At 35.3% G+C, this 22,116-nt stretch overlaps 1 protein-coding gene across 1 annotated transcript in view; it reads left to right on the top strand.

Annotated features, from left to right (window-relative positions):
• The window catches only part of TMEM38B (transmembrane protein 38B), a 65,964-nt gene that overhangs the window by 21,097 nt on the left and 22,751 nt on the right, over window positions 1–22,116 (top strand). Inside the window, exons 3-5 of the mRNA XM_082695110.1 lie at window positions 5,609–5,793; window positions 6,565–6,652; window positions 10,701–10,818. Coding sequence (XP_082551236.1) covers window positions 5,609–5,793; window positions 6,565–6,652; window positions 10,701–10,818 — 391 coding nt within the window. The remainder of the gene's footprint in view (window positions 1–5,608; window positions 5,794–6,564; window positions 6,653–10,700; window positions 10,819–22,116) is intronic.

The following is a 22,116-nucleotide window of genomic DNA, read 5'->3' on the forward strand; positions in this document are numbered from 1 at the left end:
ACCTTCCATTTCTTCTATTTCTCTGTACTGCTCAGTTTTGATTGTATACTAGTGTTTTCTTCACATTGGGCTTGTTCTGGGAGACAGCTTAGGTGGATCCGTTTTGAAACTTCATGGGGACCAAACTGCTTTAACCCCTTAGACCTTTTTACTATGGACCCTTTGTCTCACCTGGTATTGGAGAATGCCAGAGTCTCTCCCAGTTTCAACTGTTATTATTGTTTCCAAATTGGCCTCTTGTACTTGCCAGTGAATACTCATTTGCTATTTTGGAGTTGTTTTGTTCTTAGGTTCATTAGTTGCCACTTTGTTGCGTTCTTCCTTCCAAAAAGTAGAGGTCTTGCTGTCTCTGCCCTTTTGCTTTTTGGGGTTTGAAGGGATACCTTGTCACATAATTTTAAGTGTTTTGGATGGGATTTGGTTTTGCTTTCTAGTTGCCCTGTTTTTATGTTGGGATTTAAAGAGATCAAAGTCTGTGCAGCCAGAGCTGCCACCATTTTCCCTAAAGCCTTGCCGTTAGTTTCTGTATCCCTTGTATGCCACCATCCCGCCGCCTGCTCCATCCCGTCTCTTTTCTTCCTTTCTCAGAGGTAACCATTACTCTTAATTTTGTGCTTATCCATTCCTTTACTTATCTGTGTAGTTTTAGCATATGTTTATATCCCTAAGCAATACAGTTTTTCAATGTATATATGGTATCATGTGTATATATTTTTCTGTAACTTGCTGTTTTTGGTCAGTCTGTGTTCTTGAGATTCAGTCTTACTGTGTATGGTTGTAGTTTTTTTTTTTTTACTTCCAGCATACTAGAATTAATTGTCATAATTTATTCATTATTCTGTTGGCAGAGTTGTTTCTAGTTATTTTTCTATTGCAAACAATGTTGCTAAGAATATTCTTGTGTATACTTACTGGTGTACATGAGCAAGATTTTCTCTTGCTATTTGCTTAAGAGTAGATTTAAAGTTACAGAGGAAGTGATTTTTAGACTATGCTTCATAATGCCAAATCATTTCTCAAAGTGGTTAACTAATTTACACTTCCATTGTATTGGATCCAACCTAAGAACTGGACCTTACCAATAACTTTCTTTTCCCCTGTCCCACTTCTCTGTACTTTTCCTGCAGATAACCTCTTTCCTGTTTGTGTTTATTCTTACCTTTCTAAAAAAAGAAGGCATAATAATATATATCATATATAATTATATGTACTCATATATATATATTCACATGTATAATCTATAATCATATATGTAAAATAATATATATGAATATCTACACAATAAGTTTTTAGTTTTATTTATTTTTGCCCCTATTTTAAAATGGATTATTATACTGTATTTGGTTTTCTGGGATGTGGGTTTTTTTTTTAAATTTTATTTATTTGAGAGAGAGAAGAGTGGGGTCGTGGGTGTAGGGGCAGAGTTAGAAGCAGACTCCCCCCTGAGCCAGGAGCCTGATGCGGGGCTTGATCCCAGCATCCTAGGATTACAACCTGAGCCAAAGGCAGAACTTGGTGCACTGAGCTACCCAGGGACCCCAGGACTTGTTATTTTCAGTCAAAATTATGTTAGTAAGATTCAGCTGTGTTTTTGCAAGTTCTTGTAGTACCTTCCTTCTTATGCTCTGTAATTTATTAATACCTATATTTTATTTATTCTGTTGACGATCATTGTTATTGATTACAAAACAATAATAATAGCAACCACTGATAGAGTATTCACTATGTACTAAACATTTTTTAAATGTTTTATATGTATTATCTCCCTTAAACCTTATAAGAACTGTATGAGGTAGGTACTTTTTTTTTTTTTTTTTTCATTTAGCAGATGATATAACTGAGCAAGATGGGTTAAGTAACTTGCCCAAGATAACACATATCTACTAGTTGGGGCCAGGATTCAAATCTAGAATGTCTGTAGTTGGCTCTTATGTAGTGTGTTGTTTTGGATTCTGGAAATACAGATAATATTTCTGTCCTCTCAGATCTTTAAATATAAAATATGATACTTGTTCAAAGACACAGCGTATTTTACTATTTTTAAGGTTTTAATGTTGAGAAAAAATTTAATCTTTATTTGATTGTAATTTGAGAGATAAAATTATGTTTGGAATGTACTTCAAAACTCTAGCAAGCTAAACTACGGGACTCTGAATGCACTGATTGGGAAGGCCATCTTTATTTAGTACAATAGCTCTATGTACTATTACACTATGTATAATAGTACATAGTGCTCACATGTGGATATTAGCACCATCTACTGGCAGCGGCAAACAATAGCTTGGTGTGTTATAGTATAGTATTGTTTGGAAGACAGTGTACACCTTAATAGGATTTTTCTTTTTGTATATGTGCTGCCGAAGCGAGCACAGGATTTTTCTTTTTGAAAACTGTTCCTGGAGAAATTAGTATTTTATAATTTTTTTGTGTACTGGGTTTTGTGCTGTACTTTGCTTTCCTTAAACTTCCAAGTATCAACTATTAAATACTGCACATTTGCATACTTTGAGACTGTATTACTTTGAGGAAAAGTTCAAGAAAAAGTATAACTTTATAGGTCTGTCATCCTTCAGTAGTCTTTTTCAAAGCATACATAAAATACATAAACTTATTAATTTATTAGAGTAATAGGAGGAAGAGCAAAGTTGTCATATTGGACTAATATGAATTTTATTTAATTTGTCATTCTGCTTTGGCTTAGTTAAGTAATACTGTCTTTTGGAGTCAGAGGAATAGAATTAATAATGGAATGAAAATAAGGGTTCTCTGACTAACCGTGGGAAACTTCTCTCTGCTCAGTTCTTGGTATTAACCTAAATTTTACTTTCATCTTTCCTCCTTAAACTGGTTTAGCTTTCATTTGTCAGTGGCCTGGTATCTTGTTTATGTCCTGTTTTAGACTAACTTCTATATTTTGAACCTTTCTTTGCTTTTTATTTCTCTCTTTTAACCTATGTGACTTAAAAATGTATGAGAAATCATTTGCCTTCTCTCTTTATTTCTTGTCTGATATTTGCCATTTCTTCTTCTTTTCCAATATGTTTTCTTGAGACACTTTACAAGTTAAAGTTGACTTAGATGTGATGATTTTAGTTAAGAAGAGAAATATAATTTTTATAAAAGGAGGGACATGGTGACTGCTTAATGATTGTTGGTTGAGTGGTTCATTAAGGAAATTTTAAAAAGCTAACTTATAGAGCAAGAATGACTCTGTAGGGAGCCATTGGTCTGATATATTTATTTGTGAATCTACTGAGAACAATACACAATTGTTTTTTTTATTGCCCTGAGGCTATTTAACACTTGAAATGAGAATTGTTTTCTGTTTAAAATATTAGCTTATTATTGGTATACTTTAGCAATATCTGATTAAATAAGATAAAGGCTTGTTTATTTAAAAATAGCAATAAACAAATTTTAGACTGTATGTCACATTGTCACATAGTTGAATTTAAAAAGTCAAAGTTCCAATAGTTTAGGTTTTTAACTAATGTTAAAGATTGTCTTGGTGTAGGAAATGAAAATGCAGTCATTATGCTGTATTTGTTAAGTTTTTGTTGTTTCTTTGACTATTTTATTTTTGAGCATTCATTACTGCTAAAGGGAAACCTAATTCCCCTTCCTTAATCTGATCTATGATAGATACCAAAGCATTTTTATTACATTTAAAAATATTTTTAAAAATTGCTTATTTTAAGTGTAACATCCCCCCGCCCAACACTTAGTCGACTACCTTATTCTGTATTTAAAGAGAAAGGTGTATAGGGGGCTCTCAAAAATATATGAACATGTAAAATTTTTAAATGATACGAGTTTTCAAAATGCCTTTTATTACTGTCAGATAATTTATTCCTTTCTCTCAGACTCTTTAATTATCAACTGATTCTTTGATTTGATATATTTTGTCTCCTGATTAACTGCTAATATTGCTTAATTCAGAGCTACTTATCCTCATGCTGAGTTTTAGATGAGGGGATAGTAAAATGAATGATTACTGCCATCTAAGGACTATTAAAATTTATTATGAACTTTACACTCTTTATATGTTCTAGAGAAAAATATGTAAAGAGATCTGTTGTGGCAGAAGAACTGATTGTTTTAGTTGTAGAGTCATCAGAATTTAGTCTGAACTGAAAATATTAAAATGAAACTCCCAATGTCGACATAATGGTAGTATTTGAGGGGGACCTTGAAAAATAGGAAGGAATCGGTAAGTGGAGATGAAGAAAGGGTGCTTAATAAGCCTAAACAAACCATTGCATCTTGTATTGGATCTTTGAAGTAGTATTTTAACAAATAAATTTCATATTCTATGAATACTCTTGGGAATTCTGACTTTATGAATCATGAGTTGCAGTTCTTTTAGAAGACATATAATACTTCTTCCATGTGGTGTATTCTGTATCACTCCATTAGAAGATTATGTTCTGCTTTAAGCATGAAATTGTCTGCCAGAGTATTTTAGAAATGGGAGAAAAAAAAAATTAGTGTGTTTTCCAGTTAATGCAGTTGGTATACTGTTTGAACACGTGCTTAGAGAAAAAATTAAGTTTCAAAATATAATTTACCTGGGGAGTGAATTGTTTTTAAACTAGTATCACAATTTAGAGAACATTTTTCATATTCTTTTACCTGTATGTAAAAATATTTTTCCTCAACACAAATCTGTCTCCTTGAGAGTTATCACCTTTCTGTGTATAGGCCCTAGTTTATGTGCTGCACAAAAGGGCACAGGTAAAGATGTTTGAAAGGGTTGAAATGCAGCCCTTCTCAGCTACTAAGGGCTCTTCTCTAATTCCTTTTCCCAGAGGACAAACACACTCCAGTTAGAGAAGCCTCTATCCTAGAAGTGATTATACATTTGCTTTATTTAGTGAGTGGATTCAGCACTTACCTTCTAAAAGAGTATAGGCACAGATTAGAAACTCAGTAAATATTTTCTGCATATATAGAATATTCAGAAGTCCAATCAAGATGAAATTCCCCTTTGATCCTGTTGTTTGGGCAGATTATTATGTATGTCTCTTGTGATTTAGAAAAATTGACTACCCAGTCTGTGGTTTTCTTGAAGTCAAATTCTTGGTTTATATGGAGAATTCAGTTCGTCGTGCTTTGCCAAATTGTTATTGCCAATATGCTGGGTTTTAATTTTTTTATATAGGTGTTCTTGTGATTTAATGGTTTACTGATCAGCACGGGAGTTTTGACCTGCTCCGTTTCTGACCTGGGCCGGTTCACCCCTTCTTAGGCAACCTGGTGGTCCCCCGCTCTTGGGAGGTCACCATATTGATGCCAAACTTAGTGCAAACACCCGATCGGCATAGCGCACTACAGCCCAGAACTCCTGGGCTCAAGTGATCCTCCTGCCTCAGCCTCCCGAGTAGCTGGGACTACAGGCGCGCGCCACCGTGTCCAGTGATTTAATGATTTAAAAATCTAACTTACTCAACTAATTTGAGTGTATGTTAAATATTCATTAAATAATTTATATCTATATATTAATGCACATTATACTTAATATATTTAACATTTATACAAAATTTATTAACCTAATTTTATTATAAATATTTATACTTTATATATTAAAATATTTAAATTTTAATTTCAGGTATATTATATTTTTTTGCCCATGTGACCTAGTTTCCCAGGGCTATTCTTTCCTACCTGTTCAACTCTTGGCTGCGGGAATGAAGGAAGTGACCAGAACTTGGAAAATAGTAGGTGGAGTCACACATGCTAATAGCTATTACAAAAATGGCTGGATAGTCATGATAGCTATTGGATGGGCTCGAGGTAATATTAACATTATGTGTTTGTAAATATTCTGTTACTGATATATTACTGCTACTGAAGGATTGTCTAGTAAAATTAATGAGGATCACATACTTTAGTAACAGTATTTTTGGAAGAAAGAAGTCTTCTCTTGGCTAGTAAAGTTAATTCATAACTAGCACTTTCACTAGCACTAGTCATCAGCCATTTTTTTGAGCCTGACTACCTTACAATATAAAATTCTTCTGATTGATTTGATTAGTATCTCAGAACCAGAGAGAGTCATAGTTAATTAAGGTATAGTGCCACCATAAATAAAATAAGTTCACTTAAGAAATTATGTAAAAGGATTATATTAAAATTTGCTCTTTTTTTGTAATTTTTTTCATCCCAAATAACTAGAAGTAGTAAATATATTGATTATGGGTTCATCTTTACTCTGTATCGTGTATAAGTTGAATAAATTTCCCTAATCTTTTATTGTATTATACTGCATCTAAAACTAGTATCAGGGAATGAAATGATAAAGCAGAAAATTTTAGTTTTCAGGCCTGAAATAAACCTTTAGGAACATCTCTGTTCTTGAGGCTCCTTAACCTTAATTTTAACCTTAATTGTGATACGATAGACAGTTGGCAACACTGACCGAAGGGAGGTATTACAATTGTTTCAGTACCATAAGTATACAAGAAAACTATTTTCTTCCTCCTCAAAATTATATTGGGATTTTCTTGGGTTGTTTCAGATATTTCCTCCATAAAATTTGGCTAAATATTCTTGTTTTATTTTTAGGTGCAGGTGGTAGCATTATCACGAATTTTGAACAGTTGGTAAAAGGAGGTTGGAAACCAGAAGCTGATGAATGGCTGAAGATGTCCTAGTGAGTTGGTGTAATCTATACTGAGACCAGCTTTTTATCCTTAGATCTTACCACATTTCTAAATATGGATGCAATGGAGTTTAAAAAAATAGTCATGATAATGGGAGGAAAATCAGGAAACTTACTCTTTCAAAAAGTCTGCTCTTTCTCAAATGTAGTTTTTAAAATAAATATTGATTCTTTTCTCTGTGGGTTCCTCCCCTTAGAAAATAAAATCAAACCAGAACTCTTGGATTTTTATAGAATCATGGGAACACTGTGTATTTATGGAGAAAAAACTACATAGGAACACACTTCACGGGATGGAAATGAATCAGTTGCAGGTTCTTGACATTTTCATTAATGACTACATTACTCAGATTTCAAATGCACATAGTAGTAAAATGTTAAGCTTATGGGAACAAATCAGTTCGTTATCATAAGACATTGTTGCTTTAAAAATGAGAGTTGAGCTTAATTACACATAAAAATAAGATTAGAGAAAGTAAGCCACTCTATAATTGTAGGGTGCAGAGACTACCTTTTGCATCCATTTAAGAGAATCTGATCATTAAATGTTATCTAAAGATACTTAATCATTCGTAAGTAAGTTCACAGATGTATCCCTGATGCTCCCGAAAATGAAATAGAGAGATGTAATTACTATTTCCACAGCTCAAGAAGGAAAGTACTTAGGGAATAGTAGTCATAGTAAGCAAGGTAAGGAAAGACTCCATTTAAAAATAAGCTCATTAGAATAGATTAAAAATGAAGTTTAGAAGCAGTCTGTGATGACGTATATGTTTCTGTGGACCAATAAATTCTAGGAAATTTAACTTAGAAGGAAAGTACCCCTTAAAGTGTGAATGAGGTAGTTTAGAAATAGAACAAATAAGGCTTTGATAAGTTATAAGTAAGGCATTAATGAGATTCAAGGGAAATTTTTCTCATTTTGAGCATATGCCTTGAAATGTTTTTTGTAAAACATTTCTTGGGCTCTTACAACCAAAATCAAATTGTTTCTCCTTTGTTCAAAACCTTGGGAATGACTACCCAGATGGCCTGTAAAATCCTCCCAAGATCTGCCTTTCTTCCATACCCTATTTGCTTTGACTTCATTTCTTACTATTCTTTCTTTTGCTTGTATCCTTGAACAAGCCAGGGAATATGCACTGTGTTCTTGAATAAATATACCACGTAGTAGATACTCAATAAATATTAGATGAATGAAAGAATTATCAGCTGGTCAGACGAGATTGATCACTGGTTTGTTATGGTATTTTGTGTATGCGTGTATATATAAATTTCCATTTATATATTACCAAATACTTTTGCATAGTAGAGAAAGTCCATATGGTCTTAGAGAATACATATATTGTCATAAACACAATGTTGGTAGAATTATGAATATTAAAGGTGAGGGCTCAGAAGAAAGTGAGGAGCATGATATTGGAAATTGGAGGAGATGTGATATAGTTAATAGTGGGAGAAAACTTAGTTGAGTTGTTTGCTACAGTTACATGGAAAGCATAATTGTGAGCAGTGAACTTGGGTATTTAGCTGAAGAGATTTCAAAGCAGTGTTAAAGGTTTGGACTGGTTTTTCCTTGCTGCTTTTAGTAAAGTGAGAGAGGAAAAGTTGAATTTAGGGAATAACTGCTGAACAAAGAAAACAAGATGACGATTTGGAAAGAACTCAGCCTATCCAGATTGCAAAAGATGATTAAATTAGGAGATTCATTTTTAGTAAAGTCTGTTGTGGAGACTTTCTAAGTCTTACTCTAAAGGTAAAGATTAAAGGGTGCGGCTGGAAAACTTTTGCTAGTGTTAAAGAAATTAAGTGTGTGACTCATGGATGCATTCAGCCATCACAGCACAAGCCAGGAATACACCTGAGATTATCCAGAAAAGATACATGAGGGACCATCTTAACTAATATCATGGATCCCTGTGTCATATGCTGGAGACTCACAAGGTATTTGAAAATGTTCTATCAGTAGAAACACTGCTAGCTTTCACTAAAAGGGACAGAAATAAGGTGAAATAAAAGGAGGCTGTCAGACTCCCAAAAATTTATAGGCAGGAAACAGGCTGATAAAACTGCTCAGTTGCAAACGTGTGTTACCCTTCAAAGAAAAGGAAAAATTAATTTTGGCTGGGAACCATGGGCCTGAGGTCTGAGGCCAGGCTCCTAGGTTAGAGTCCAGGTGCAGAGGCCAGAGCCACGAGTGTAGAGATAGGAGCTGTGGACTCAAGAGTATGGAGCCTAATTTCACAGGGGATTATTCCTAGGCCTTGGAACTTTGAAACCTAATGGAATTTGCCCTGCTGGATTTTGAAATTGCATAGGACTAGTGATCTCTTTTTTCCCTCCTTACCTTTCATTTTCTCCCTTTTGGAATGGAATTGTCTCTATTACCATATACCTATTCTACTATTGTATTTTGGATGCAGATAAGCTCATTTTCTAGTTTCATCAGAAACTAACATAAGAATATTTTCTAAATGCATCCTGATCTTCCAAACCAGTCTCATGGACATTTTCCTAAATCTCAGTCCTTCTCCAATTCCCTGTACCATTTTATTGTCTGCAGAATCCTTGCTTTTCAGATTCAGTGCCTCTGAATTTATGCTCTAAGGGAATGCAGTCCAAAATGGAATGTGAGTGTGCTAAGAGGAACCCATGATGAGGCACTGTGGTACAGAACCCAAACTTAGAAACAAAGAATAGCAAAATGACATTAAGATAAGCCTAATTTCTTTTTCTCTTAATCTCATCTTTTTTTTTTTTTTTTTTTAAGATTTTATTTATTTGACAGAGAGAGAGAGATCACAAGTAGGCAGAGAGGCAGGCAGAGTGAGAGGGAGAAGCAGGCTCCCCGCCAAGCAGAGAGCCCGATGCCCGGCTCAATCCCAGGACCCTGAGACCATGACCTGAGCCGAAGGCAGAGGCTTAACCCACTGATCCACCCAGGCGCCCCAATCTCATCCTTTAAAAATGTCAATTTGGTGTACATTTTTATAATACAGTTGTACATATATATAACTTATAAATTAATTGATAAACACATATTAGTGTCTTAAAACACTTTTTTTTTGTACCAATAGAGATGCACAGTGAAAAATTTTAGAAACCACTGTTCTAAAACATATGTGCTGCCCAGTCAGCTGTTACACAAGGTCTATACCCATTGCCCAAAGCTAATCCTGTTTTGAACTCAGTCCTCAGCTTATAATAAATAAATAGGTAATTTTTCATGAAATGAAATTTGTGATATTTTGCAAAGTGGCATTCTAAAAGTTTATCATTTATCTTTTCTAGTTGTAAGCACAAAGCTAGATAATGATCTGTTGCTAAGATATACTTTAAATGTGTGGCAAATGTATAATATGAAAGTTATGTTTTTTGTAGATTAACTATAGACATTAAAATTTCAGTATTAATTTACTAAGATACTAGCGAACACTAATATTCTGTGCTGGAATTAGCAAAGTAATGTGCTAGATCTGGCTTATACTGTTATATGAGAGCTGATTGTATCTGTCTTTTCTTTCACTCTGCATAGCAGCCTGAAATTTACTGTGATGGGAGTATTTATACCATGGAAATGTGAAAATATTATAAATCAGGGCTTTCTTTTTCTTTTCCCACCTAACTGAAGGAGCTTGTTGTGTATGATAATGACTAATCTTTTTTCAAGTCATACTGTGAAACATGGGACTTTCAAATCTTTGTGAAAAATTATTATAAGGTCAAATGTGTTTCAGAAATACTGTATATAGAAATGAACTCTTATCAGAGAGTCATCATATATGTATGAACATTCTAAGATCTCTGGTATTTTATCAGAGTGAAATTATACTTTATATAGCTTAGCACTTCTAAAATTTTATAAGTATATTTATGTAACTCATTTTTGTCTGTTAATAACTCATTAAATTAATATTTTCCAGAGTGATCTGAACATGATCCATCTCTATATTTCTCAATCCATCTCTATATTTCTCAAAGAAATATAGAGATGGATCATGTTTGTTACTTACTGACTTATAATGTGTTTTATTTTCAGCCCTGCGAAGGTAACCCTACTGGGGTCAGTTATCTTCACTTTCCAGCACACGAAGCATCTGGCGGTATCAAGGCATAACCTTATGTTCCTTTATACCATGTTTCTTGTGGCCACAAAGGTAAGAATTCAAAGTAGCTTTAAATCAGTATTCTAAATTCTGTATGACCAGAATTCTGCATACTTTGCAAGTAACAGGAACATACATTTTTCAATACTATTACAGTCTAAAAAGGTAAATTTCGGCTTATTTATTCAGTGCATCCATGAACTTCTGAAACACAGCTCTTGTTTGACTCATGCCAGGCTATCAAGAAAGATTTGCAGATAGTCTAATAGTATATTGGACACCAGAGAGTAGTGGAAATAGCTCTAGCTGATCAGAGACTGCAGATAGCATTGTCTCATTTGTAAAATTAGGTGCTTGGGGTAGATGTTCTCTGAGGTACCTTTAAGCTTTAACATTACAAAATTTTATAGTAGGACATACTTGTGCTTAGTTTCTTGTATTATTACTGCCTCGTTGGAAGCTTTATTCCATCTTGAAGATAGAAGATAGTGTGGTGTAAGATCACAGGTTTTGGAGACAGGTAATCTTAAGTTCAAATCCTAGCTTTGCTGAATAAGGCAAGTCACTTAATGTCTCTGAATCCTGATTTCCTCATCTTCATTGTATGATTGTTGAGAAGATTGGAGATGGTGCATATCCTTCTATCACTGTGACATATCTTACGAATTTTATTTGCATCATGAGGCTAATTCTGATTATTGTTATTCTTACCATTATTAGATATTGTTTGCTATTCAAAAGTAGATGGTTGGTTTTAAAATAAGATTATTATTTAAGTGTAGAGGAATTCTATAGGTATTTTTGGTTAAAAATTTACCCATGGAATTCTTAAAAGGAAAACATTATGTATTATATAAATTTATATCTTAGAGTCAAGTTGTTAGAGCGGTCATTTCCTTTTGTTCCAGTAGTTTCTGCAGTGGAGGTGATCTGTGGCTGTATTTTAAGTACTGCAAATATCTGAGGCAGTTTCTCTCATATGTGTCCTTCTCTTCCAGTCCTCACATTTTGAGCTGTGTGTATTTTTTGTAACAGCTTATTGAGATATATGTTACATACCATAAAATTCATCCATTTAAGTGTACATTTCAATGTTTTGTTTTTGTGTAGTCACAGAATTGTGCAGCTGTCATCATAATCAGTATTAAAACATTTTCAGCATTCCAAAAAAACCCATCATGCCCATTAACAGTCCCACATTTTCCCTCAGCCCCCCAACTATGGGCAACCAGTATTCTACTCTCTAGTGTTTTGTTTTGTTTTTGTTTTTAAATATTTTATTTATTTATTTGAGAGAGAGACAGTGAGAGAGCATGAGCAAGGAGAAGGTCAGAGGGAGAAGCAGACTCCCCATAGAGCTGGGAGCCCGATGCGGGACTCGATCCTGGACTCCGAGACCATGACCTGAGCCGAAGGCAGCCGTCCAACCAACTGAGCCACCCAGGCGTCCCTCTAGTGTTTTTGTTTATAAATTTTCCTGTTCTAAGATTTCATGTAGTTGGTATCATAAATACGTGGCTTTGTGACATGTTTCTTTCATTCTGTGTAATGTTTTTGAGGTTCATCCATGGTATAGTATGTATCAGTATGTTACTCCTTTTTTATTGCCAAGTAATTATCCATCATATGGATATACCACATATTGTTTATCCATCATTTGATGGATATTTGGGTTGTTTTATATTTTGGTTAGTAGGAATAATGGGCCATGAGCATTATTGCACTTTTTTAATGTGGATATGTATTTCATTTCTTTTGGGTATGTGATATAGAAATGGACTAGATAATCATAATTCTGTTTTTAGCCTTTGGGGAACTAACAGACTGTTTTCCATGGTGTTTTCATCGTTTTACATTCCTACCAGTAGTGTATGAAAATTCTCATTTCGTATACCATCATCAACTCTTGTCTTTTTTATTAGAGCCATTCTAGTGGGGGTGAAGGAGCATCTCATTGTGATTTTGACTTACATTTCCCTGAGGACTGATGATGTTGAGCATCTTTTCATAAGGTTCCTTGTAGATCTTCTTTGGAAAAATGTCTCTTCAGATTACTTGCCCATTTTCAATTGTTTCCATTTGTCTTTTTAATGTTGAGTTGTAAGAATTCCTCATATATTTTGCATCCTAGACCCTTACTAGATTTCTGATTTGCAGATGTTTTTTCCCATTCTGTGGATTGTCTTTGACTTCCTTTGTCATGTTTTAGAAGCACTGATTCCCAAAATTTTGATGAAGTCCAGTTTACCTATTTTCTCTTTTGTTGTCTATGCTTTTGCTGTCATATCTAAGAAACTATTGCTAAATTTAAAGCTAAAAAGATTACCTCTATGTTTTCTTCTGTGAGTTTTAAAGTTTTATCTCTAATATTTAGCTCTGTGATCTATTTTGAGTTAATTTTTGAGTATGGTATGAGGAAGGACTCAATTCAACTTCATTCTTTTACATTCTGTGGATATGTATTTTAACATACATATTCATTAATTCATTATTTTATATGCATATTCATTACATTCAAATTCAGGTTCTGCGGATATCTTGTCATCCTAGTATTATGTGTTGAAAGGACTATTCTTTCCCTCATTGAATTGTCTTGGCACCCTTGCTGAAAATCAGCTGTAAATGTGAGGGTATTTTCTGGATTTTTTTCTCCCTCACTTTTCTTCCCTTCATCTATTTGCTCTCCATTCTACTCATACCATACTGTCTTAATTCATTTAGCTTCATACTTAGTTTTGAAATTGAGAAGTGTGAATCCTCTGAATTTATTCTTCCTAAGGATTGTTTTGACCATTCTGGGTCACTTGGATCTCCATATAAATTTTAGGTTTAATGTCATAATTTCTGCAAACAAGGCCAGCTCTTATTTTCTTAGAGATTGCATTGAATCTGCAAGGAAGTTTGGGAGTATTATCACCCTAACACTGTTAAGGCTATCAATCTGTCAACACAGATGTCTGGTTCAGTTCATTGTTTCCTGGTTTGTCTTCCTGGTTTGGTCTTTTTTTAAAAATTTTTTTATTTTTAATTAACATATAATGTTAGCCCCAGGAGTACAGGTTTGTGAATCACCAGGTTTACACACTTCACAGCACTTGCCATAGCACATACCTTCCCCAATGTCCATAACCCAACCACTCTCTCCCTATACCTGCCCCCCGGCACCCTCGGTTTGTTTTCTGAGATTAAGAGTCTCTTATGGTTTGTCTCCCTCCTGATCCCATCTTGTTTCATTTTTTCCTTCCTTACCCCCCCAAAACCCTACTTTGCCTCTTAACTTCCTCATATCAGGGAGATTATATGATAATTGCCTTTCTCTGATTGACTTATTTTGCTCAGCATAATACCTGCTAGTTCCATCCAAGTCACAAATGGCAAGATTTCATTTCTTTTGATGGCTGCATAGTTTTCCATTATATATACATATACATATATATATCATATATCATATATCATATATCATATATCATATATCATATATCATATATATGCCACATCTTCTTTATCCATTCATCTGTTGATGGACATCTAGGTTCTTTCCATAGTTTGGCTGCTGTGGACATTGCTGCTATAAACATTCAGGTGCATGTGCCCCTTCGAATCACTACCTTTGTATCTTTAGGGTAAAATACCCAGTAGTGCGATTGCTGGGTCATAGGGTAACCTCCATGCTGTTTTCCAGAGTGGCTGCATCAGCTTTCATTCCCACCAACAGTGTAGGAGGGTTCCCCTTTTTCTGCATCCTCACCAGCATCTGTCGTTTCCTGACTTGTTAATTTTAGTCATTCTGACTGGTGTGAGGTGTTATCTCATTGTGGTTTTGATTTGTATTTCCTTGATGCCGAGTGATCTGGAGCATTTTTTCATGTGTCTGTTGGCCATCTGGATGTCTTCTTTGCAGAAATGACTGTTCATGTCCTCTGCCCATTTCTTTTTCTTTTCTTTTTTTTAAAAAAGATGTTATTTATTTATTTGACAGACAGAGATCACAAGTAGGCAGAGAGGCAGGCAGAGAAAGGAGGAAGCAGGCTCCCTGCTGAGCAGAGAGCCCGATGCGGGGCTCGATCCCAGGACACTGGGATCATGACATGAGCTGAAGGCAGAGGCTTTAACCCACTGAGCCACCCAGGCGCCACCCCCTCTGCCCATTTCTTGATTGGATTATTTGTTCTTTGGGTGTTGAGTTTGATAAGTTCTTTATAGATTTTGGATACTAGCCCTTTATCTGATACATCATTTGTGAATATCTTCTCCTATTCTGTCAGTTGGCTTTTGGTTTTGTTGACTGTTTCCTTTGCTGTGCAAAAGCTTTTGATCTGGATGAAGTCCCAATAGTTCATTTTTGTCCTTGCTTCCCTTGCCTTTGGCAATGTTTCTAGGAAGAATTTGCTGCGGCTGAGGTCAGATGCCACCTGTGTTCTCCTCAAAGATTTTGATGGATTCCTTTCTCACATTGAGATCTTTCTTCCATTTTGAGTCTATTTTTGTGTGTGGTGTAAGGAAATGGTCTAGTTTCATTCTTCTGCATGTGGCTGTCCAATTTTCCCAATACTGTTTGTTGAAGAGGCTGTCTTTTTTCCATTGGACATTGTTTCCTGGTTTGTCAAAGATTAGTTGACCATAGAGTTGCGGGTCCATTTCTGGGCTCTCTATTCTGTTCCACTGATCTATGTGTCTGTTTTTGTGCCAGTACCATACTGTCTTGATGATGACAGCTTTGTAATAGAGCTTGAAGTCTGGAATTGTAGTGCCCCCAACTTCAGCTTTCTTTTTCAACATTCCTCTGGCTATTCAAGGTCTTTTCCGGTTCCATATAAATTTTAGGAGTAGTTGTTCCATTTCTTTGAAAAAAAAAAAAAAGGATGGGATTTTGATAGGGATTGCATTAAATGTGTAGATTGCTTTAGGTAGCATAGACATTTTCATAATAGTTGTTCTTCCAATCCATGAGCGTGGAACATTTTCCCATTTCTTTGTGTCTTCCTCAGTTTCTTTCATGAGTACTTTATAGTTTTCTGAGTACCGATTCTTAGCCTCTTTGGTTAGGTTTATTCCTAGGTATCTTATGGTTTTGGGTGCAATTGTAAATGGCATTGACTGCCATCTCCTTCTTCTGTCTTGCTGTTGGTGTATAGAAATGCAATTGATTTCTGTGCATTGATTTTATATCCTGACACTTTACTGAATTCCTGTAGAAGTTTTAACAGATTTGGAGTAGAACCTTTTGGGTTTTCCACATATAGTATCATATCATCTGAAAAGAGTGATAGTCTGACTTCTTCTTTGCCAATTTGGATGCCTTTAATTTCTTTTTGTTGTCTGATTACCGAGGCTAGGACTTCTAGTACTATGTTGAATAGCAGTGATGATGATGGACATCCCTGCCGTGTTCCTGACCTTAGTGGAAAGCTCTCAGTTTTTCTCCATTGAGACTGTTATTTGTGGTGGGTTTTTCGTAGATGGCTTTGATGATATTGAGTTATGTGCTCTCTGTCCCTACACTTTGAAGAGTTTTGATCAGGAAGGGATGCTGTACTTTGTCAAATGCTTTTTTAGCATCTATTGGAGTATCATATGGTTCTTGTTCTTTCTTTTATTAATGTATTATATCACATTGATTTGCGGATGTTGAACCAACCTTGCAGCCCAGGAATAAATCCCACTTGGTCGTGGTGAATAATCCTTATAATGTATTGTTGGATCCTATTGGCTAGTATTTTGGTGACAGTTTTTGCACCTGTGTTCATCAAGAAAATTAGTCTGTAAATCTCTTTTTTTTGAAGGGGTCTTTGTCTGGTTTGGGATCAAGGTAATGCTGGCCTCAAAATGAGTTTGGAAGTTGACCTTCCATTTCTATTTTTTGGAACAGTTTCAGAAGAACAGTTATTAATTCTTCTTTAAATATTTGATAGAATTCCCCTTGGAAGCCGTTTGGCCCTGGGCGCTTGTTTGTTGGGAGATTTTTGATGACTGTTTAAATCTCCTTACTTGTTATGGTACTGGTTTTCAATTTCATCCTGGTTCAGTTGTGGTGGTTTCTGTGTCTCTAGGAATGCATCCATTTCTTCCAGATTGTCAAATTTGCTGGCGAATAGTTGCTCATAATATGTTCTTAAATGGTTTGTATTTCTTTGGTGTTGGTTGTAATTTCCCCTCTTTCATCTATGATTTTATTTATTTGGGTCCTTTCTCTTTTCTTTTTGACAAGTCTGGCCAGGGGTTTATCAGTCTTATTAATTCTTTCAAAGAGCCAACTCCTTGTTTCGTTGATTTGTTCTATTGTTTTTTTGGTTTCTATTTCATTGATTTCTGCTCTGATCTTTATTATTTCTCTTCTCCTGCTGGGTTTAGGCTTTCTTTGTTGTTCTTTCTCTAGCTCCTTTAGTGGTAGGATTAGGTTGTGTATTTGAGACTTTTCTTGTTTCTTGAGAAAGGCTTGTATTGCTATATATTTTTCTCTTGTTGTTTTTTTTTTTTTTAATCTGATCTTATATGCTGTGTCTTTTGACTGGGGCATTTAGCCCACTTATATTCGGAGTAACTATAGAAAGATATAAATTTAGTGTGATTTTATTACCTGTAAGGTGACTCTTACTGTATATTTTCTCTGTTCCTTTCGGGTCTATGTACCATTTAGGCTCTCTCTTTGCTTAGAGGGCCCCTTTCAATATTTCCTGTAGAATTGCTTTGGTGTTTATTAAAATGGTGTTTATTAAAAATTAAAATGTTTTAATTTGTCCTGAAAACTTTTTATCTCTCCTTCTATTTTCAGTGATGATCTAGCTAGATATGGTATTCTTGGCTGCATGTTTTTCTCATTTAGTGCTCTGAATATATCATGCCAATTCTTTCTGGACTGCCAGGTCTCTGGATAAGTCTGCTGCCAATCTAATATTTTTACCATTTTTTGTTACAGACTTGTTGTCCCGAGCTGCTTTCAGGATTTTCTCTTTGTCACTAAGACTTGTAAGTTTTATTATTAGATGATGGGGTGTGGACCTATTCTTACTGATTTTGAGGGGGGTTCTCTGTGCCTCCTGGATTTTGATGCTTGTTCCCTTTGCCATATTAGGGAAACTATCTACAATAATTTGCTCCAATATACCCTCTCTCTTTCTTCTTCTTCTGGAATCCCAATTATTCTAATATTGTTTTGTCTTACGGTATCACTTCTTTCTCGAATTCTCCCCTTGTGGTCCAGTAGTTGTTTGTTTCTCTTTTGCTCAGCTTCTTTATTCTCTGTCATTTGGTCTTCTATATCGCTAATTCTCTCTTCTGCTCATTTATCCTAGAGTAAGAGCCTCCATTTTATATTGCATCTCATTAATGAATTTTTTGATTTCAGCTTGGTTAGATTTTAGTTCTTTTATTTTTCCAGAAAGGGCTTTTATTTCCCTAGACAGAGTTTCTCTAATATCTCCTATGCCTTTTTTGAGCCTAGCTAGCACCTTGAGAATCATCATTCTGAACTCTAGATCTGACATGTTACAATGTCTATATTGATTAGGTCCTTAGCCTTTGGTACTGCCTCTTGTTCTTTCTTTTTTTTTGTGGTGAGTTTTTCTGCCTTGTCATTTTACCCAGATAAGAATATATGAATGAGAGAATAAAATACTAAAAGGATAACCAAGACCCTGAAAAATGTGTGTTAACCAAATCAGAAGAGACACCAAATTGTGGGGAGAAGAAAGGGGGGTAAAAAGAAGTTAAAAAAAGAAATTAAAAAAAAATGAGAAAGAAAAGAGAAAATATATATGTTAGACTGGTGATTAGAACAGAGTGACCCACTTGATTTTGGGAGTTTTTTGGTCTCTTAGAAGAAACTACCTCCCAAAATTTTAAAGAAAGAAAAACATATATATATATATATAATATATATATTATGTATATATATTTTATATATAATATATATATATACACACACAAATATATATATATATATATATATATACACACACAAAAATAAGGTTAAACATGATTAAGGGATGGAATATGATGGTAAGGATGAAAATTTTAAAAAAATTCTAAAAATTCTAAAAAAGGAGTTGATAAGATAAGTTGGTTGTGAAAAAGAAAGAAAAAGAAAGTGGAGAGAATTTGCTCAGGCTGGAGACTAGAGCAAACCCTGTGCTAGATTTAGGGTGTATTTTGATCTATTAGAATAATATGTATTACAAAATTTTTTAGAAGAATAAACCTTATGTATATACAAAAGATAAAGTTAGATACAATGAAGGATAAAATATGACTATAATAATAAAGTTTCAAAAAGATTTTTTTAAGAAAGGTGTTGTTAAGATAAACTAGATAAAAAAAATTAAAAGAGGAAAGAGTAAAAGTTAAAAAAATTAGAATAAGAAAAAAATTTTTTTTAATTTAATTAACTTTGCAAGACTAAAGAATCATGGGGAGAAAGCCATGAATTCCATGCTTTGCTTTCCCCTTTTCTGGCATTCCACTGTTCTCCTTGATCAGTGAACTTGATCTTGGTTGGATGTTCTTGCTGATCTCCTGGGGGAGGGGCATATTATAGTGAATCTCAAGTGTCTTTGCCTGAAGCGGAATTACACTGGCCTTGGGCTAAGTAATCTACTCTGGTTCGCTAGGGAGCTTTTGTTCCTTGAACGGTTTCTGTAGTGCTCTGGAGGATGGAAATGAAAATGGCGTCCCCCCAATCTCTGGCTCAGAGGAGTCTAAAGCTCAGGGCCCCACTCCTCAGTGCACCCTCAGAGAAAAGCACTCAATCACTCTCATCTCCCTGGTCTCCACCTACGCTCTGAGCTCACCGGGCCTGTGATGGAGCGTTTCTGTCTCTGGCACACAGCCTCGTTTGGAGTCCCCAAACCCAGTAGATCCCTGCAGCTCTTCAGGGGTGTCTCCCCAGATCTACCACTTGTGGGGTCCCTACTCAAAGAGCAGTGGCTTGACTGTGCCACGGATCACAGTTTAAGGTAACCCCGAGCTAAGAGCTCACTCCTCTGCTCTGTCTCTAGCCGGCTTCCCTGCTCTAATACTGTAAGCTCTGTTATACTCAGACACCCCCGAGCCTTCTTTGATCCTTGGGACTTGAGACCACACTGTACCTGCGAGAGCTCCACCCCTGCTTAGCCTCTGGAGTGATGTCCCTCAGTGGAGCAGACTTCTAAAAGTTCTGATTTTGTGCTCCGTTGTTCTGCCACCTGCCAGGAGCTGGCCCCTCCCCCCACAGTCTTATCTTCCCGTCGCTTCGGATTCACTTCTCCTCAGGCCCTACCTTTCAAAAAGTGGTCGATTTTCTGCTTCTAGAATTCTTCTCTTCCATCTCCTGTTGGATTTGTAGGTGTTTGGAATGGTTTGATACCTATCTAGCTGATCTCCTCCTACTTGATGTCATCTCAGACTCCTACTTCTCCGCTATCTTGACTCCTTCCCCTTTTTATTAGGTCTTTTAAAATATTTTTTCAAAATGTTTTCAGTGTACGAGTTGTACACACACTCCTTTTGTTAAATTTCTTCCTGTTGTTTTTAATGCAGTAGTAAATGTAATTGCTTTTTAGTTTTCCAGGTTGTACATTGTAAATGTGTAGAAATAAAATTGATTTTTGATCTTGTATTTTGTAATCTTGCAGATAAATTTGTTTGTTAGCCCTAATAGGTTTTGTGGGTTTTTTTGGTGTGGATTCTTTAGGATTTTATATATTTAAGATCATATTAACCTCAGATAGAGAAGGTATTACTTCTTTTTTTTTTTTTTTTTAAGATTTATTTATTTGAGGCAGAGGAGTGGGAGAGAGGCAGAAGGAGTAGGAGAGAGAGAATCCTCAGGCAGGCTTGCAGCTGAGCACAGAGCCAGACGCAGGGCTTGATCCCAGGATCCGAACCAAAGTCAAGAGTTGGCTGCTTAACTGACTGAACCACCTAGGAGCCAGTGCTTCTTTCTTTCCAATCTGCATGTTTTCTATCTAATTTTCTTGTGTAGTTGCCCTGGCTAGACAATCTAATACAGTGTTTAGTAGAAATAGAATGACCATCCTTGTCTTTTTCCTGGATCTTAAGGTGAAGCCATTTAGTCTTTCTTTTTTTTTTTATATAATTTTTAAATTTTTTATAAACATATAATGTATTATTAGCCCCAGGGGTACAGGTCTGTGAATTGCCAGGTTTACATATTTCACAGCACTCACCATAGCACATACCCACCCCAATGTCCATAACCCCACCACCCTCCTCTCCCCCTGGCAACCCTCAGTTGCCATTTAGTCTTTCACTATTAAGTATGATATTAACTGTGGGTCTTTCACTGATGCCCTTTATCAGATTGAGGAAGTTAGTTCCCTTCTATTCCTCACATGTTGAGTGTTTTTATCCTGAAAGAGTGTTGGGAACTGTATAGTTTCTGAGATTTTCTAACTTTAAAGAAAATGAACGTGTATTATGGGCTAATTAGTAAACCATTATCTTGAACTTTTAATTTTTTTTAATTTTATTTTTTTTAAGATTTTATTTATTGATTTGACAGAGAGAGATCACAAGTAGGCAGAGAGGCAGGCAGAGAGAGAGAGGAGGAAGCAGGCTCCCTGCTGAGCAGAGAGCCTGATGCAGGACTCGATCCCAGGACCCTGAGATCATGACCTGAGCCGAAGGCAGCGGCTTAGCCCACTGAGCCACCCAGGTGCCCATATCTTGAACTTTTTAATTACAAGCATTAGTTTTTGTTGAAGGCTTAATTTGTTCAATAAAAATGAGTTTTTGTTACAGTAATTGCTGGACATAGAGTTTTTTAATATAAAACCTAAACTTAAATACCATATTGCAGTGTGATAATAACATACAGTATTGAACTTGTCTCATAATATTTCCCAGCATTTTCCTAATTATCCACCAATTTCTAAATAGAATGCATTTTAACCCATATTTTTGCCTAAATTCCATTTATATTTATATTGATTTTTAAATGGCTTTTCATTTGTTTCTGAGTAGCTACTGTAGTTTTTCATTTCTTAGATATAAAAAAATGAATTGATAGAATATATAGGGAAAAATTTGGCAGTAATTATTTATTTTTCTTTGCTTTGCTCTTTTCCTGTATTGTTTGTATAGTCAGGAAATGTGCAGTCTGTTTTGGATAATAATCTAGTGTTTTGCTATAGAGAGATGCTAATAAATTTGATTTCTCTTTTCAAAGAGAATAACTCTACAAAAGTAAAAACAAACACATAGAAAGCTATAATACAAGTATTTAAATTGTGTGTTCTGTAAGAGAAACAGAAAGTAAATTTCCCCTACCATTGCTCAATCTGTGGTGTATCTTTTGATATCTCAACCCACTAGCAGCCAATCTGTGATAGGCCCCAGGAAGTTTCTCTCTTG

The sequence above is a fragment of the Mustela nivalis genome (genome assembly GCF_964662115.1).
Source record: "Mustela nivalis genome assembly, chromosome: 13".
In the NCBI taxonomy this organism is placed as follows: domain Eukaryota; kingdom Metazoa; phylum Chordata; class Mammalia; order Carnivora; family Mustelidae; genus Mustela; species Mustela nivalis.